This window comes from Neovison vison, chromosome 1 (assembly GCF_020171115.1).
Source record: "Neovison vison isolate M4711 chromosome 1, ASM_NN_V1, whole genome shotgun sequence".
In the NCBI taxonomy this organism is placed as follows: Eukaryota; Metazoa; Chordata; class Mammalia; order Carnivora; family Mustelidae; genus Neogale; species Neogale vison.
In genome coordinates, this window is record NC_058091.1 from 198,506,359 (window position 1) to 198,526,654 (window position 20,296).

General features: G+C 33.4%; 1 protein-coding gene and 1 pseudogene across 2 annotated transcripts in view; one reads left to right on the forward strand and one right to left on the reverse strand.

Annotated features, from left to right (window-relative positions):
• Window positions 1-4,262: 4,262 nt before the first annotated feature.
• The window catches only part of SLF1 (SMC5-SMC6 complex localization factor 1), an 85,097-nt gene continuing 69,063 nt past the window's right edge, over window positions 4,263-20,296 (reverse strand). For both annotated transcript variants that reach the window (XM_044265531.1, XM_044265539.1), the window contains 6 exons: window positions 12,515-12,660; window positions 11,363-11,526; window positions 10,462-10,592; window positions 8,427-8,519; window positions 7,845-8,027; window positions 4,263-5,240 (listed from right to left, as the gene is read on the reverse strand). In XM_044265531.1, coding sequence (XP_044121466.1) covers window positions 4,759-5,240; window positions 7,845-8,027; window positions 8,427-8,519; window positions 10,462-10,592; window positions 11,363-11,526; window positions 12,515-12,660 — 1,199 coding nt within the window. In that variant the 3' untranslated portion in view covers window positions 4,263-4,758. The remainder of the gene's footprint in view (window positions 5,241-7,844; window positions 8,028-8,426; window positions 8,520-10,461; window positions 10,593-11,362; window positions 11,527-12,514; window positions 12,661-20,296) is intronic.
• LOC122917541 lies at window positions 17,067-17,621 on the forward strand (annotated as a pseudogene).

The window sequence follows — 20,296 nt, forward strand, 5'->3', positions numbered from 1 at the left end:
CAGTGTCATGACATAAACCATTGCTGACCTAACCTTGGAGAAGTACTGACAACAAACTAAGTTCTTTTTATCTGTCACCACTTTATGATTAATGTTTTTTTCAACATGACTATTTCGAGGACAGAAAAATGGAGAATCATTGGAATTTTAGTTCATCTACTATTAAGATAAATGATGGTATAATAGGTGTAAAATCAAAGTTGGATTCCAGATTTTCTGTTCAGTGAAACTTAACCTACTGGAATTGCTAAGCAAATTTTTAAAAAACTTCTTTTCTTCAGTAGAACTAAATCCTATGTTCCAAAGAGTAGTTAGCCATTCTCTATTAATGTTTAACACACCCACTATGCATAAATTTTCATTTGCTCCAATTCAGCTGCTTTTGAGAGGAAGATCAGATTAACCAAATCTGGGTTTACTATTCTAAAAAGATTGGGGGACTGTAATTAAAGTAAAAACTGGTGGAAATACTTGTTTCAATTCTAACTGAAGAAGGCTAATTGTAAATGCTTGAATAAGGAACTTTTATTTTTTGGTCTATGTTAAGGGCAATATTATATATTACAAATTACATATATAAATAATACTATATACTTGTTTTAGTAGAAGTATTGTTTTTATAACAACAAAACAATGTTGTTTTGTTGTTTAAAAGTGTTTCAAAAGCAATTTGTTGGTTACTTTACTGATTTAATACTACTGGATCTTAATTCAGGAAGTGGTCTAAAAAAATCCAGAGAAGTTCACAATATTTGCTTTAAAAAGAAAAACAAATATATATCTAACAGTAAAGACAGTATTATGAAAAAAAAATCACTTCTATCTAGTACTAAGAGTTATAGTTAGGTTTTTCTTTTTTAACACATAGTTTAAATGAATTCATAACAAAAACCACATATCTATACTTATAAAAAGGCTTACAGTAATGAATTCAAATATGTAAGATATTGGAAAATACTCATATATCAAATATAGAAATTATCATTTTGCTTATCACACAAAGTACTCCCAAATAGCCAACTCCCCTAAAAGTGAATCATTTGGATTTGTGATTGGAAAATGTTAAGAAGCCTCTTTTTCAAGTAATTTAATCTATTTCCCCCTAACAATTCACATAAATTCATGTTTATAAGTCTTTGTTGCTTGAGGCTTTCATAAACTGGAAAGCACTATATGAAGACTAGCACTTACTTAAGAGGAAAAACTTTTTAAAAAATCTAGTGATCAATGATGTTAAAATTATCTTTTGTTTATTTCATCTGAAAAGGTTTTCTTTTTGTAAAATTTGCAATACCTTGAAAGATACAGGCTTTGGAACCAAGCAAAAACAATACCACAACATTTTCTCATTAAGTTAGCTCAGTAACTTCTAATTCTGTATCAGAGGAAATAATTGTCAGAATATATCCTCCTCCCACAATTCCTTCCAACCTACAAGGTGAATTTTTTGATAACATAATTTGATTTACAGGAAAGAGTTAACCATTCCATGTTTCCATGGAACTGATGTCTGCAGTTTTGACAACACCAGGCACAGACTAATTCCAATAATGCCATTGCTGACCTTTCTAACTCAATCCACATTTGTTATAAAAACAATTATCATTCAGAACTTTGCAAGCTCCACGTCAGCAGGAGGTGCGATTGGTGTGGAAGCTACGTGATAAATGCCTGAGGGAAAGAGTGCCTCATGTCACTCAAAGATGACCCCTTCCTACTGCTTCAGGAGCAACAGTGACAGGCTCTCATCAAGTTCATAACTGGAAAGGTGTGTAAAGGCATATGGATTGCACATTCCAGCAACAGTGTTTTCATGTGAAGGTATTCATTTAACTCTCTGTAACAGCGTAGACAAAAATGGCAAATGCTTCCTGGCATTTATATAAAGTATCCTAGCATTAAGGCATTTGTATCTACCTGGGAATGCGTATTAGTTTGCAAAGACTGCAAACCCTGTATTCTACTCTCTCTGAAACACAATTGCGAAAATCATAAAGATCAAAGAAGTAAACTATTAGATCTGTTTAATATTCACATTTAAAAACTCAACAGAAAACCAATTACTATAAATTTTAGAAACACATAAAACTAAATTTTTTTTCAATAGCCTATACAGAAGGAAATAAAAGTAACAATATTTCAATCAAATTTACCTTCCTAGACTGTAAGCTTTTCCTTTTATCGTAATCAGCCTGTCAGCACACCACCTGGAATATAGTAGGAGTTCAAGAAACAATAAAAACACTGATTTCGCATTTTATTTATACAAGGAAGAATGTTTTCCTGGTCATCTTGGAATTAAGGAAATGACAGAAAATGTATATAAATGGACCTCTTTATTCTCCATAGGAAAACTAATATCAAGCTAGAAAACTCTTAACTTTGAAAAGACCCTTCCTAAGGAGCTGCCAGTAAAAATTCTAAAATCTTTTATATTCCCAATATTTCTACGGATTACATATGTGGAAAGCTGCATCTTAACAGCTCAGAAATCTTATTCCAGCCTTTATTTACATTTGTAATAAAGGCCTTGCTGGGCTTTTAAAAAAAAAACAGATCTATTGAACTACAGATATGAAATCTAGCAAAGTACAAGAAAGAATAACATAACTCAGTCTTGCGTTCAGTTGCTGGAACTCTGAGCCATTTACAACTAAAAGCCAGGACTCAAAAAGTCTATGAATTTTATTTATTAATATTCCTATTTCCCCTACCTCTAATCAATCTGAAGCAATTATTATATTTTCTAAAATAAAACTTAAGCAATACTATTAGAAAAAAGAAGTTTCTCACTGAAGGTTTAAATTTCATATACATTTGTTTAAATTCACATATATTGCTATTGTTAACTAGGACACAGAACACAGTTATCTGCTTGCTAAGTGGCACTTTTGAATAAATGCAAAACTACAATGACACCTTACTAAAATAGGCAGGGACCTCAATGGCATTTTTTAGTGTTTAATACTTCTTACCATCATGAGTTGTAGAAGTTGGCAGATAGAACAGTTATGAAACATTAATTCTAATTGCAACTAGATGAATATTCCTTAAGAACATTTAATTTAGAAAACTACTTTTCTTAGCAGTGCAAAACCCTAACTCATGATGTTGGTTATTTTATTAACTTGGAATTATTGCCAACAGGAGCAATTACTCTCTTGCTTAAATAATTTGTTATAACTAAAAAGAGGAGGTAAGAATTAGAAAAGAAGCAACATTTACTAAGTGCTACATAAGGTGACAGGCTAAGAAGTCATCTGGCACAGATAATACCTGGTGTTATTTTCATTTGACAAGTAAGAAAGCAGAAGCTCAGAAACGAACCTGTCTTATAATTTAGTTAATCAGAAGTTAGACACAACTGTGCCTGTTAGATGTCAAAACTATGTTTTTAAGTTTGTATTAGTTAACCTAGTAAACATTATTCTCAATGCCTTCACAAGTGAAGTAAAGGGGCTATTGTTCAGAATAAAAATGTTCTCATTCGTCATGTTGGGAAACACTTTACTGACTCTTTCTGAGCATTTTAACGTTCCTTAGATAGTTTCTGCTACGTCATGGTTTCTATGATACTCTTTAAGAATAAGTATGCATTACCGAGACTTTCAGGGTTTCACATTTGAAGGCTAACTAGAAACAATTAATATTTCTTACAGTGTGTATAAAAACTTAGTAGGAAAATAAAAAAACTTTGATTTTTATTCAGCGCTGATATACTAATGTAGCAGTTTTCAGTTTAGATTATAACCCAGTAATAAAACACTCAGAATTTGTATCTTGTTAAAAGATCTATTTCTAAGATAAAACTAAAGTGTGCTTCTTTAGCAGATTAATTGCTGTGAGATCATCACTTTAGTTACATAAAAGCTAAATGGAAGTTTTAATGATTCTTTTCCAGCTGTACCACAATGTAACTTATTCCCACTAGGAAAGCAACTCTAATTTCAAAAGTGGTTATTATCCATACCCTTTCTTTTAGTTTTACTACAAACTACTGTTAGGGAAAAACCTGCAAACTGAAACGTAAATTCATACTACACATTAAGATTTCAGATAATCTCAAATCTATTACTTAGTTACCACTTATATCTTAATATTTGGCAAAACTTACTATGTAGCAGTATGTTTTTGCTTACAGAACAGTGGTTACATGAAATAGAAATAAACTTTGTACATGAACTGTTAAAGTAGATCAAGGGATCAAACTGTCAAACTTGGCACATTCACTGCCTTTAAAAACCAAGAGAGTGTTATTATTGTAAATTTTAGAAATGTTTATTTTACAAACACACAAAACTAAAATGAGTATTTTAGTCCAACAGCCTACAGAGAATAAACAGGAGCTACATGCTTATAGTTGCACATTTGCATTAATATCCTTGCCATGATTCTAAGACCTTAAATCCCTGGAAGAGAGGACAGAACATTTTGATTTCAAAAAATATTTAAATTAAAATGTTTTACATGTACAACATAAATAAATATCACTTTCAGATCAAGAAATAATAAAGATTAAGGAAAGCAGTGCATACCAAATGAAACTCTTTTTACTTTTGAGTCAAATTCTACAACATGGAAAAAGACAGAAGCCTACATTATAGGTTTGCAGAAGTTCTTTAAGTGCTTTTGAAAGTTAGCAAAGCTACAAATTCTGTCAATAAATAAATTAATATTTGTTTATAAGCTATGAAGTATATAAGAAAAGACAAAGCAAGCTAAGTATGTTAGAAAGTTGACTCATATTTTTTGGCACGATCATGAAAACTCTGTGACTGAACGGCACATCATTTCCAATGTTACCAATAAGGCTTCAGTGTGCACTCCAGGACACACTTTTAAATTATCAGGCAGTTCCTTCAGAATATTTGGGAGCATCTGCAATGTCTTTATATTTCTGGCATACAGATCCAATAACCAGTCAGTATGAGCACTGGTGGTTTCTTTATAATTCTTACAAGCCACAAGCAGCTCATTTAGGTGAGTTAACCCTTTGAAAGCTAAGAGGAACTCTGAAGATAAATCAAAAATTGAACAAAAATTTAGCAACATCCTACTAAGTAAAAATGAGCCAAATTCAAGTTGCTGGTGGTAAAAATGTTTCTCTGCTTGGGCATGAAAGTTCTCCACTGTATCTTCTATTTTTGTAATAGCAAATAGTTCTTCTTTGATTTGAGATGATACCACATAATCCAAGGGCAATTCTCCCTTAGAGTTCCTCTGCTGTAAAAGCACTGGGCCTGTGAAAAAGAAAATGCACAATGTCAAAACATTTTTATTTTGGCAGCTGAACAGTTGTTTTCTCTATTTCTCCAAAGCACCCAGGTCTCTGTTTACAATCATATTTTCTACAAATTCATGTTGACAAAATTAACTGGTCATACATATTGACTGCCTAATAAAGGAACACTAAAAAAAACCAGAATTCTAGTCAATGCCTAATTAGGTTTGCCTAAAAACACAAGCTTTAGTTCAATAAATACTGTAATTACAAATTTTTAAAAAGTATATCAAACTTCATAAATTGTCATGTGGAAATAAGAATTTCAGTGTTCCCAGAAGATATTAACAAAATATGTTCTTCCTCAATATGTATACGAGTCTTAAATGTATCTTATTATTTCACCAAGGGGAAAGAAGTACTACCTCCTTCCATTGCTAACAGGTGACTACAACAGAACAGAGTATAAAACCATGCACAGACACAGATCACACTCTTCATTAACCTTCGCTTATGTTCAATTTTTAGTATATGTAACTGATTTACAAAAAATTAAATGTTAACTGCTCTGAGTCAAAAGTTAGATTTCATCTTTCTGTCCTAGCTAAACCTAATTTATATACATAGCAAACACTGAAGAGTTTATCCCCTAGATAGTAAAGGATAATATGGGAGGGGCAAAACAACAATGACTCAGTATGTTAGTACTCTGTCTGTCAAGTCCTGTCATTATTTATGTACTCTGCCATAAAAATGTTATAAAAGATCTAAGATTTTTTGTACTAGAAGACATAATCAGAAGATCCTACTATACAACATAAGAGATACTGTCTGAAAACACATCATAGGTGCAAAAATTCCTAATGATGAAGCTGATGCAACATATGTAAAGGCCTAGTTTATAAAATATGTTTAATATAAAAAGGTCAATGACTGATAACATGTAATTTAATTTTATGGGAAAAAATAAAATTCTAAAACTAGGTCTCTTTTCATTATATTTCAAAAAGTTGTACCAAGTGACTCCTCTTACAAAAACAAACAAACAAACAAACAAACAAAAAAACCAAATTATGGACAAAATACCGAAAGTACACAAAAGTTTTAGAGACATAAATAACCTTCCGAAATCACTTGTTTCAAGACTGAGTAACTCACAAAGAAGAATGATGTAGTTACTATAATGATGCTATTAAATGTTAAACGATTTGATAGGTCCAAACAGAATATGACTAAGGCAAAGCTTAAGCTGTACAGTTGCCAAAGGACCTCAGTAAATTCAACTGCAAGTAGGTTTCTTCTTTTACGACAATGAATAGTACGTGGGTGAGTACTCACCCACGTACTATTCTTCCAAGAGCCCTGGAAAATTCACTTTGGTCAGTATAATCCCACTCTCTAAAGAGTTGGACTTAATACAGCAATGTCTCTTATACTGCTTAGATCATTTGAAGCAAGGCCAAATATAGGCTTCAAATGTCACTACATGACTGAGTAGAAAAAACACAGGAGACAGAACATTATGGTTTAGTAAACATATAATATGAAAAAAAGTAGAACTGAAAAAATATATTGATTATGAAATGGTGTCAGGAAAACAGACACACTAAGGCCTTTAGGGGGCAGGAGAAGACTATAAATAACCAAAATGCTTCTGCTACCAAGCTATACAACCTTTCACATATGTATCTACATGGGGGGGAGGGGGAGGGCTAAAGAAAATTTGCATTTTATTTTCATGCAGAATGAAACAGCTTTAATTACAGGAGAAAATAATTTTAAATTTCCAGTTAAAATCACGACAAATAGAAGTAACAGGAAATATACACAAATTTTTATTTCTGCGTTATAAACTAGTCATCACTTTTCCTTTGTTTCTCTTCTAAAACACAAATCAGTTATCAGCAAAATTTAACATAAAATTTATATTATTCAGTTCACATGTAAGAAGAATGTCACTGAAGAGGGGAGTGGGGGTGCTTTCTAAAATAAAGAGATCAAAAATCAGAAAAAGCAGCAGATAAATATTAAGCTCAAGTTATCTCCATCACAAAACCCCTGCACAACAGTTACCACCATTTGAAAAAAATCTTTCCACTATAACTTAATTGACTGCAAAACGTGAATGGAGATATTCTAGGATATCTTTCTTTTTGTAGTCTGTAAAGAAATGACTCATTTAAAAGAAAAAAAAGGATTAATCGAGTTAACAGTTACATAGAAGAAATGAAACAAGAATGGAAAACCCAAGTAACCACAATGGAACACCTACATTCATTTATTAATAAGCTTTCAGAAATGGCTGGTTCACAAAAACATTACACACTTTAAGAGGATTAATATTTAAAACCAACCTACTCAATTCAAAATACACTCTCATACACAAACCTAAATAGGCTTTATAATTAGTGAAAATGAATAAATAAATATTTACATATTATGGAAAGGTATCCCTATTAAATAAAATGCTTTCATTTTAGGAGACTTTTTAATCTTTTTCACTAATATGAAATAAGGGCGTTTTTCCTTACAGACCTTAAACATAAAATGCTATCTACCTCTGAGGGAATTCATCAAAAAACTGGATAATTTATCAAAACCCGTTTAGCATAAATGCACTCACCCCCATGCTGTAGTAGCAGCTTGCCAATTTCTACATGTCCGTTTGACAGTGCATCATGCAAAGGAGTCACCCCGTCCACTTGAGTGAGCAGATCTACCTCTGGACAACGTTGCAAAATTTCCTGGACACACACTGTGTTGCCATAGTTACAGGCTTCATGCAAAGGCGTCCAGCCAGCATTGTCTAAATTAGAAATCAAGCAAGTTTTAAAATAGCAAAAGTAGGACTTCTGGCAGTAAAGTACTGATATTCTACTTCCTTTACCGGTGTGACTTTCTAGGTGCTTCATATAGAAATAGCATGTTCTGATAAAAATGCCTAAGGTCATATTTCTAATCGTAAGAAAAATAAATTAAAACAATTTTAAAATAATGATTTTGAGCTCCATCAAAATATGGACAAAAAAATGTTTCTGTGCTATTAGTTACAAATCAATATATGATGATTTCCTGGTTTTGTAACTGGTAATATTTTAAAGATACGTTAGGTAAATATACTTAAATGATTTTTCTTAATGTTGACATAACACTAATACCACAAACACTAAGGCGCTGGATCAGACTACAAAAATACAGAACTTACCTTTAACATTGATGTCTATTCCTGGCAAAGAGAGAAGAAGAATCAATTTCTCCACTTGGTTATTTATGCAAGCTCTATGGAGGGCTGTTTCTCCTGCCATAAAAAATTAATAGATTATTCCAGAGAAGACAAGATATCAACTAAAGAAAATAATCAAAGGGCATGAACTAGGAGATCTGGCCACAAGCCAGAAAATTATTTATTGAGTTTTCCTTTTGACTGGTTTAAACATCTCTTGCATTAAAAAAAAAAAAAAAAAAAAGAGGGGGAGGGATACCCACCAATCCATAGAGCTTCTGTTCTATCAGCAATTCAGCAATGAAATTCTACTGCAAAAGGTTTAATACAGGCATTGTCTCCCCCTAGTTCAAGGTTTAAAGCTTCAATCCGGCTATAAAAGCCCCAAATGATCAGAGAACACCAAAAATACTGGGTTTTGAAGCAATAAAAGTTTAGAGTGCAATTGCCCTCTCTTAAATTTATTCATGAACCTACGTTAAATGTATGGCTCTTTTTTATACAGCATTTATAGCTTAATTCAAATGAATGTTTCTGGCTAAGCACGAGTGCCTCTACACACTCAAGTATAATTCAGAACTTCAAATCCATTAACAGATGGTTTGCTGCTTCTCAATAGGCTGTCTGGCTTGGCTACAGCAGCACAGAGAAGGAGAAATGGGGGAATCTTAATATAAACACACACACACACACACACACACACACACACACGGGGGAAAAATGTAGTACCATTTAAAGCTGAATAAGAGTGACAAATGAAATGGTAAAGTTTTTTCTAGGAGGGATGCAATTAGTGCCTGTTGGCTAAAAGAGTCTATATCCATCTCTGTTGTAACCAAGATTAATAAGATGTAAGTGATAATTTGATGTAAAGGGAATTTAAAAAACCTTACAATAAGCAATTGCTTGGAAAACAAATGAAATACTGATTCAAACCCTTTCTTGCTATAACATACTAAGTAGCACATTTTTACAGTGTTCAATTTTATAGATTATCTTTGTAACTTCTACCAAACATTTCTTTTACATGCAGGGAAAGGCTTTTGAAGTTTTTTCTCTACTGTTTCTCAGTTCTCTTCCTCCCTCCCAGTTCCCTCTGCTGTTCAGACTAAAGTCATTCATATTCATTTTACTTTCTGACACAATAAACAAAGAAAAAGGACACTGTTCATGTAGTTAATACCAGGGTTCCACTTTAATACATTTTTCACATTTTGAGCTAAATGGGCAGCTATTGCGAATTCATCAAATGCAATTATGAACTTTTATCATGTGGAGAGATTATAAGAGCCTCACTCCTTCTGTTTACATTGGTGTCCTAATGATAATTTGTGTATTAAAAGTGCAATACAGCTCATTAACAAGAGACTCTGCAACTTCCTTTGGTCAGGTATAGACTTGTGGAAGGTAACTTCTATTTGTGAATTAAGAAGTTATGAAGCAAAAGAGGCACCGAAGTGAATTATTACTGCACTATTCTTGTTACTCCATCCTTTAGGTACTTAGGTTCCAGTATAGTTAGAACCAAAAGCCAAACACATTTCATAGTCTGGGCTCACTGCCTGGGAGAAAAGAGTCCATATGCTTAACACAGCTATGTAACATAGCCTACTCCTCATGCTTTGTTCACAAAATGTCTAGGACTGAAAGAGATGAAGACTGAATTATACTTTCAAATCAAAAGACTCTAATCCCAAGCTGCACAGGTTGAGGTGGAATAGAAAAGTAAGGCGGGCAAGTCTGAAATGAGCTCAATATGAGCTAGTAACTGGAGAGGAGAGGGATAAAGAAAGGGGGGAAATGTTCTATTACACTGAATATTAAATAATCATATTCTCTGCATACATGACAGTTCAAAAAAAAACAAAAAAAACAAAACCTAATATTCCATCGAAAAAGGTATTTTCTGGAACTAGTCAAGTTCAAGGATTCATTGGGGCCAGTGTGTAAAACTTGCAAATACTGACCACAACCACGAGAAGTTCTTAGCATAAATTAACTTAGATACTTGCAATACCTTTCAGATTAGTCTTGTGAAAATTCATCTTTGTAACTAAAGAGGGACAATTCTCCTTGGAACATGATAATTCTCCTTCTGACTTCTTTTTCAATCTTTTTAACGATGAACATTTAGCAAGGTTCAGCTCTCTGAAAATAAAGTAAGAAAAAAATGAAAGCTTGTTTTTCACCAAGGCATGGCAGTGTACATTACATAGTGAGTACTTTTTAAAATCTAGCCTCCTGTCCATTTAAACCCCCTTATTCACTCAAATCTTTATTGCTTGCTTTTTATATTTATTCCAAATGTGCTGACACAAATTTTTATGCATTCATTTTTATTAACCTTGTACCCCCAATTGCTCACTGGAAAGTTTATGAATATGGAATGTCATGCAGAGGAAGAGCCCAAGTAAACTACATTTGGCAAAGATAAAAAAGCAAAATGCTAAGCTCCAAATGCAGGCTCCTGCTCCCCATTCTTATTTTCATATTCTGATCCTATTCTTCCTAAAAACATGTTAAGGTTTTCTGAATTTTTTACAGCATACTTTTAGAAAAGGTTTTGCATGTGGGGGAAGCTAATGCAACAATTCAGAGTATCTTAAATGCGTATGCATTCTGAAATCCAATCCTTATTATATACAAATAGTGATTTAAAACATGAGCAAAAATAGTGTGAAAGAATCTGAAAAACAGTTGTATTTCTTTTGAAAAGCACTTGATCTTAACACAAAGAAAACAGGTACCTTGAATTAAAGCAATAATGTTGATCATATGTATTTTTTTTAATAAGTCTCAAACTCAGTTTTCTGCTACTCAGTATAATTCAGACAATGTAAGTATAAAATTTAAGGAATGTCTCCAAAAAAGGGCTGTACTTAAAAAAAAAAAAAAGTTGATATATAAGCATCACTTACGGTAACTCTGGCAGCCCTTCAACTTGTTTCTGTTTCACACCGTTCAGCATTAATAAGGCTCTCTGAGATTCAAGGCAAGGCCGCTGTCCTATTTTTTTTGGTATCTGCGTCTTTCCAGTCCCATGCACACCAGTCTTCCCCAAAGCTGGCAAATAGGAATATACCTGTTGCAAAATAGCATTATATTGCTTTCTCAACTATAAAGACCTGGAAAGCAGTCAAAAGAAATTACCTGATTCATTTCACCATTACAATCAGTTATATTTTCTTGGTTTTATCACCATTGTTATCCTTTCTCATCTGAACATGCTAGAACTATAAGAAAGTTTCTAGTTCCAGGTCGTTAACATGATAGATACAAAAACAAAAGTATCTTCTTGAAAATAATTATTTTTTCAAATTCACTTTTGATACTCTTTCAGCAAAGTTCTCATTTGGATTAGTCTAATGCCCAACTTGTTATGGTTCATTTGCATATTTTAAATATTTATGGTTTATGTACAACCTGTATTTTGTCATTTCCATTTTGGTAATGCCTTCCTTTGACAGAAATCAAGTCTGGAATGAGTGGACTAAGAAGAGCAAAAGTTGTTAAGGACAAAAGATTGCTGCAAAACAGTATTTGCCCAATCCAACTAATAAACAAGCATATTTCTCATTTGTTGAAGAAACTGCTGAAGACAGTAGATAGTAATCAAAGATGGCCAAGATAAAACTGGAAAACTTTGAGTCACATGCAGTTTACAAATGTATATATAAAGATAAAAACATAAAACCTTTGGCATCATTTACAAATTTTGCTTTTTAAATACCATTAAATACTACATAAAAATTTTCTGGATCTAGATCTTTTCAAAATAATTATCTTATGTGCTACGGCAAATGATTAGGAAACAAAGTTTCTGCATTGTTTTTCTGATATCAAGCCTTAATTACTCTCAAGTAATTAAAATTTCTATCACTAATTACACTTCATTTTGGGTATTGAAAAATAACCACTCTTACATAGATTTGAAAGATTACAAAGATTTACATAAATTTGAAAGATTTAAGGTTAACAATTTCTGTCCAATTATTAGAAATCACAAAACACATTTAATGTTGAATTTATGAACTCACTTCTTGGCAATTAGAAGAATAGAGTGGTCTTACCATTTTCTGAAGAGAGAGTGGCTCAGAAGAAACACTGATGGAACTCTGTAAACACAACTTTTTAAAGACTGCCTCTGCAACAAACATTTGAAGCCAGGAGGAGGAAAAGGAACAAATGAAAATCTCTAATTCCTGTGAAGAAAAGTCTGGACAAAACAAAAGAAGTAAATACAGTTACCGCTATACCCTATAAAAGTTCTGTCTATAGAATATTTTCTGCATGGGTTTTTATTCATTCAAATGAAGATTCTTATACGAGTTGGATTCAGCCCCATAATTTTCAACCCCCATAAGGGTTAATACTCCAATTCTTTGCCTTTCAAGAAAAAAAAAAAACAATTCTCATATTTGAAACAATCACTTCTTTTTATTATTTTAAATAGAAATCTTGAAATTAGATACATACACACATGAATCAATAGATAATATATGAATAGATAGGTATGGGGTTTTAATTACTTTATCTTTTTAATTTAATTTTTTAAATTAACATATAATACATTATTAGCCCCAGGGGTACAGGTCCGTGTATTACTTTATTTTCTGATTAATGTTAAAGATCTTTTCCCACAAAGTGTTGTGCCTTTTACCAACAAATACTTAGTTTTTTTAATGGACACATATGTTATTTAATTTGAGCTGACAGGAAGAAAGAAATTAGACCCTCTCCCCTGACAACATCCGTGAATCCTATCACTGCAGAGGAGGAATAAATGTACAGGAAAGGAAAATTTAAGACAAGAGAATGTGTAAGTACTTCCTTAGAAGTTTATACCCACTCTACTACAGGAATTAAGGGGAGGGAACTAAAATTTTAAATAACAAAACCCAAAAAACACCAAGAGCCTAAAACTCTTCTCCCAAAAACCTCAAGTTCTGCATATACGAAAGAACTGAGAGTAATGAAAAACTGGAATGACTATTTGTCACGTAAATAATCTATTTGCTGTTATGAACTCTCCATTGGTACTCTCTGCATAAGAAACAGAATGGATGATAAAGTGGACCATAAAGAATAAATAAGACCAATCAATAAGACACTACAAGAGCTAAAACTAAAATAGACAGCAGAAAAAAGTTGTGATGTTATACAGCACAGCAGATTCACTACTAGAGGGAAGAAAAATTTTTTCCTCTATCCTCCTAGGTTCTTTTGGCTGGTCTATTAATTAAACTGATATAAGACAGATTAATAGGAGAAAAACAAATTTAATTCCTTTCATATGGGAGCCTTACAGACATGAAAGGTTCAAAGACAGGTAAGTGAAGTTTATACGCCCTCCTGAGTTAAGGAGAATGAGAGTTGGGGTCTGGGGCTTCAAAGGAAAGGAAGACAATTTTTAGGAAGATGAGAAAAGCAAATGTTTGGTTAACAAGTATTTGACATGCTATGTAAAATACAATGAAACACAAAGAGTAATCTGAACAAACAGGCTCTGCCAAACTTGACCTAGCTTACCACATCTATCTTACACATTTTGTAGTTATCTCTGGTGATGGCTCTCTTCCTGGACCAGTCCCTCTATCTAAATTCTTTTAGGCAGTTTAGGGAATAACAAAGAGTCCTTCCCGAGTCTTAAGATCCTTGATTGTCTTCAGCTCAAAATAACCCACATGCTAACATGGCACATTCTGGGGTGGCATATTCTCCTTCATTTCTGCCTTTGGAACTTCCCAAGAAGTTTCACATTGTAGAATTTGAGCTGGTAGATTGCTCCTTCTCATTGAACCAGTATCTTAGCCCTGAGAAAGGGTCAGCTCAATTAAAAGAGCTATGTCTCTTTTCAGGACGTAGTGATGCTGGTGAGCTCCCAGTTAGGTCCACATTGTATAAAATATCAGGAATTTACTAAGAGTTATTTCTATGGAAGCAAAAGAATAGCAAATGCTAACGGTTGGGGCAGACTATAATCTAAATCTCTAAGTTCCGAAGGCAGCCAGTCAGGATTTGTACATTCTAGCTCGAAACATCTTCAGGTATAATAAGGGCAGGCAATGTTAATCTGAAAGATTTTCATGGTTTGCAGTTTCACGGTCTCTGGTGAGTTTTCTGAGGCACCACACAGCAACAGGCATAAAGACAGTCTATGCATAAGCTGCTGTGGTAATTTCTCTAGTTGCCCAGCTTTTGCTTGCACAACTTCTGGAAGAGGGGAGTTTCAGTTCTCAGAATTTCCAAGTCAGAAAGGTGGAAGAAAATTTAGAAGTGTCAGTTTGAACAGTTATAGCCAAATACTGGAGGCACTAGAAGAATTCAGGATCTACTCCAGTTTATGGGCAGAAAACAAGACCTCAAAGACGATGAACAGCAATAGAATTTGATATTCATAAACATGTATAGTACTGAAACAATTTTTCTCTCTACAGTCCCCTCCACTTAATCAATTTCAACCACAGTAAGACTAAGCCATTTGAAAATTAAGTTCAGTTTCAGTAAACTTGGCCTGATTATTTACATAAGTGCAGCAAGAATAGTTACTGATCATATAGGCTCTTCTAAATCTGCTTTGTTGGAACTTTTCATAATGAATCTTAAGCTTTTTTTTAAGTTTTGTGTATTTTTTTTTTTAGTAATCTCTACACCCAGTGTGGGGCTTGAATTCATTACCGCTAGATCAAGAGATGTATGACCTACCAACTGAGCCAAAAAGGCACCCCTCAGACTGAATTTTCAGAAGATCTTGAGAATAGGAAGCCAAGTCAAGGTCCTTTCATCAGATTTTGTCTGTTATACCTACAGATGGGCATAAACTCCTCTTTTCTTGAGGTCTCCCAAACATCCAGATTTCTGAGCCTGCCAGCAAGTGACCTTGTTTACCTGGTAAGGCTGCTGGGACCCTGAAAGCAAGGTACCAGGCTGTTTTTCCAAGGGGATTTAATGGCTCCATGAAGTCAGCTTTAGTTCCTTAAAGCTGTCTGGTCATATCTGATTCTATGCACATTCTCAAATATGACATTTCAGCAAAAGTTTTGGCAATACAATCAATGTTTCCAATTGTGTCCTGTTTTAAGGAGAACAGACTCTTATTGAACTTATGCAAATAGCTATAATGCCATGAAAATAAGAATGCTAAGAAGCTTCTGACTTCCAGAGAGATCAGGTAGGGAGGAAAGTATGCACTTCATCTTTGTTTACAAAGGATAGTATACTTTACCAATTTGTTGTAAAGTTTCCTTAAAAGTTTACCCAGTAATGTTGCAAACAAAGTCATAAAAATTATCATTCTCAGTAGTTCATTCAGTCTCATAAAATTAATTCTTGTTGATCTTAATCTTTGCAGTTTTATGAAGCTATGTTTCTTCATCAGAGTTGTGCAAATTCTTACCCAGTTAAATGTTATGATCTTAAAATGATCAGAAACATGTATTCTAGAGTATTTGTCAGAGTCCTCTCCGTGAATCTCTTGGAGGATGAAATGTATTCGCAAAGGCAACAGAGAAGAGCAATAACACTCTGTAAACAACAGACTTAAAAGTCGCTGTGATTAAGGGTCTGTTAAGAGTTCATTACAATTCAATTAACAAGAAAATTTGGTTACTTCTGTGGCATACTCCTCAAAATGATAGCTAGAATTACAAGTGATAACATACACCAGGGCACATCAGATATCTGGGAATTTTCTATTATTTTTGGAACACGTACATACACCTATATAAATACAACATAAAGAAGGCTTAGATATTACTTCTTATTTGACATTATTTCCCCATGTGATTAAACCTATTTAGTTTAAAATCGCTCATTTGACAAGGAGAGAGAACAGACCTTTTATAATATTCTAGACATCCTCTGCAAAATCCCAAATTTAATTCAAAGTAAAAAAAGACGTCATTTAGAATTTGATTTGGGGAAGTTTGTCAAGAATATCAAAAGATTTTACAACACTTGGTCAAACAGGATCATAAGCCACTGTGAAATAATTTCACAAAAGTGACAAAAACTATGCATTCAAATATAGAAATTTAGCTGGGGAAAAAAACAAAACAAAAAACAAAATCTTAGCTCTTAAGAGAAGACTATTTTCTTACATAATCAAAGATTTGACAAAGAAAACATAAGAAATTATTTTGATAATACAGTGAATCTTTGTTTTCTAGGCAGATTATTTTAAAGGTGAAGAAAAACCTTTTATATTATCAAAAGCAAACAGATGTTCCATGAAAACATTGTCCTTTTAGCATATTTAAGAATATTTTTAGTATTACTTAAAGATAAAGTACATTATTGATATCAAAGATTATTTAAGGGGCACCTGGGTGGCTCAGTGGGTTAAGCCTCTGCCTTCAGCTCAGGTCATGATCCCAGGGTCCTGGGATCGAGCCCCGCATCTGGCTCTCTGCTCAGCAGTGAGCCTGTTTCCCCCGCTCTCTCTGTCTGCCTCTCTGCCTACTTGGGATATCTCTCTGTCAAATAAATAAATAAAATCTTAAAAAAACAAAAAGATTATTTAAAAAAATGACAATGAATACTTTTAATTTTAGCCAATTTGAGCACACAAGGTAAAATTCTTTCTCTTTCACATTATGAAACAATCAAGACAAAGCTATTTGTTTCGGGGTTTGAAACATGGCGGACGATGTGGACCAGCAACAAACCGCCAATACTGTAGAAGAGCCCTTGGATCTCATCAGGCTCAGCCTGGATGAGCGAATTTATGTGAAAATGAGAAATGACAGAGAGCTTCAAGGCAGATTACATGCTTATGATCAGCATTTAAATGTGATATTGGGAGATGTGGAAGAAACTGTGACTACTACAGAACTGATGAGGAAACATACGAAGAGATATATAAATCAACAAAACGGAATATTCCGATGCTTTTTGTCCAGGGAGATGGTGTTGTACTAGTTGCCCCTCCATTAAGAGTTGGCTGAAACAAAGAATTTATCGTGTCTGGAATATAGGAGTTTTTGTATAATTGCCTCTTTAAATGTAGAAGACATTCAAAAGAGAAACCTGAGTAAATTTTGATATTAAGAAGTGACCAAGGATTCTTCCACTCCTGAAATGAGTTGATTTACAGATAACTCAAAAATTCTTACGCTAACGGGCATTTTAATTTTTTTTCCAATGCTTTCAATAAATGTGATCGCCAAGATGCAGAACTCTTTTTTCAGGAATTAATTTGTTCTGTTGTTTTCTCAGACAATTTCTGGGTTTGTTTTTCTTTTAAATTAAACTTGATGTTTCCTTTTTTGATACATTAAAAAAAAAAAAAACAACTATTTGTTTCTTCCTTACCAAAAACACATCTCCATACCTCTTACCTTCTTTTAGTAAAAAATTCAACTTACTTTCCTTGCATGCAGTTATTTCCCCTATTATTTCCAATGGTTTTTGATTACATATATTAATTATAATTCTTAACTCTCAGAATATTTAATTTCTAGTGAAAATTAGGAAATAGACAATTGCGGTATTACCGACAAATTTTGAATACATTCTACAATCTCTGGAAGTATACTGTTCCTCTTAGTAAATGTGTCAAAGAGATAAAAGACAAGTTCACTAACACACCAAATATCTTTAGTTCCTCTGTAAAAGGAAACCAGAAGTGGAAAAACCTTTAAACAGTAATTTCTGTTTCACTATTTCATCAATTTAGAAATGATCTAGGTATTCAATGATGAATTTCTATCATTTAACTTGACTTAGTAAAACTCTAAGGGTTTAAGGAGTTACCAAAGAGATTTGGAAAAGCTACTCAATTACACATACCATAAAACAAAACTACTGTAGAAAAACTCACCTAAAAACTCTTAACCCATTTACATCTGCCTAAATCACTTGTTTCCAACAATTGTGTTTAGATTACCCATGAAACTATCGTAAGACATTAGACAAAGCCAGGCATCAACCAACCTATTTTTCTTGCTCACAACTTTTTTTAAAAAGATAATGTGAACTTATTTCACTAATAAAGTCAGGTAGAGTAAAAATTTTATGTCTGATTATATGTAATGTTGGCAATTTTAAAGACATGTTTATTGTAATTAAACCAGTGAACTTAAACTAGCTTTAATACTAAATACTTTCCCAGATTATGTGGACTTTAAAGGCATTTGCATTAGTCTGATGTATTTCTGAGAATTTTAAGATTATTTAATGTAGAGTTCTTTTTATAATTTTAGCAATACTATCCAGAGGTAGAATATTACACATCTACCTGCCGCCCCACCCCCGCCCCCACACACCTGCAAACAGCCCTTACAGGTTTTAAATTTTTAGTTATGAGATAGGCATGATAAAGTAAAACTCATTAGTTTATAAAAGAGCAGCTGGATCCAAATTTTGTTTTGACAGTTGGAATAAGTTAAATTCACCTGCTCAAATGACTAAAGCTCTTCAGTATTTATGGAGATGATATTTAAGATTTTTTATTAGCTTTATTTACAAATAGTTCTTTTGCTTACTCCTTCAGATAAAAAGAACTTCTCCCTAAAGTTTACATTTCAAAGAATGGATCTTAGGTCTTAGGGTATGTGGCTGTTGAAAATTCATATTGCAAACACACCAAGTATCCAAGTTTTCTCCAGAATGGAGATTTGGGGCATATGTGCCTATGATTTGTCAGGAACGTAGGGTGATTGCTATTCAAATTTTTCTTTCCTTTTCTTAAGTGCAGGACAATTCTATTTTTAATGTTCCGATGTTTTACCGTATCTACCAGCATTTTAAGATTTATAGGGAAGATCTGGAGGACGGTAATTGTTTATAGGGCTTCATTTCTGGTTTTGCAAAGATCTGTAAGATATCATGGAAAAGATTTCCAACTAAGATAGAAACCTAAGGATTTCTGTATCTACAATTTAAGGGTTTAGTGCAATATACCCTTGGTAAATTTTCTGTAATGTTTTAAAACTCAAAGTCCTTCTGATTACACAATCCAACCTTGGACCAATTCATCTTAGGGGAAAAAGCCTCTACTGTTGCTTCTATGAGACCCTGAACATTAGCCTTTAGGCCGTCAGCTCATCATTTGTAAAAGGGTCTAAGAGATATTCTGGTCCTGTTTCCTCAGAGAGAGGGATTTTTCCTAAGGGTTTTTCCTAAGATGGCTTGTCAGTTAACTACAGCACAACTATGGGTCTAGAGAAAACTCTTTTGTAGCTAATCAAGGTCCACCCTAGTGGAGTTGTGAATGGTCACTAATACTTCTGTTCACTAAATCTGGTAGGTCTTCTGAAAGTAGCGGTAAGAGGGCTTTATTATGTAAAAGATTTACTGGTGTTCATGGGTCATGAACATTCTCAAGGGACACTGCACAGGAAGGCCTGAAGCTAGCAGTGGCTAGACCCCCTTTTTTACAGACTCCCTTTGAATTAGGAGGAATTTTAAGAAATTGCAAAGGAGGCCTACTGCTCCTAACAGGTGCTTCTGCTTAAATTTACTTCCTAGCCTCAGTACACTCTGAGCTTGCAGATGAGGCTGGAAAGTTGTAGGTAAATCTTTTAGTAGAAGTAAATACAGGTACCTGGGTGTTTAAGGAATTTTGGGGGAAGACAGGGCAATTTGGGAAGTTAAAGAATCTGCTGAGATGGGGCTAGAATTTAAGATGGAAAATTTATATGGGATGTGGACTTTAATTTTTGTTTGAATTTCTCTTCTTTAATCTTATTAAGGGAGTCCCTAAGGTTAGCTTTTATATTCTTGTGGATCTCTCTCTCTTTTTTTTTTTCCTTTTTTTTTTTTTGATCTCTCTTTTTAAATCTGATCTTTACATGGTACCAATAAGATGACTGTGTTTAAGACAAAAGCGCTCTAAAATTTTTCCTTTTATA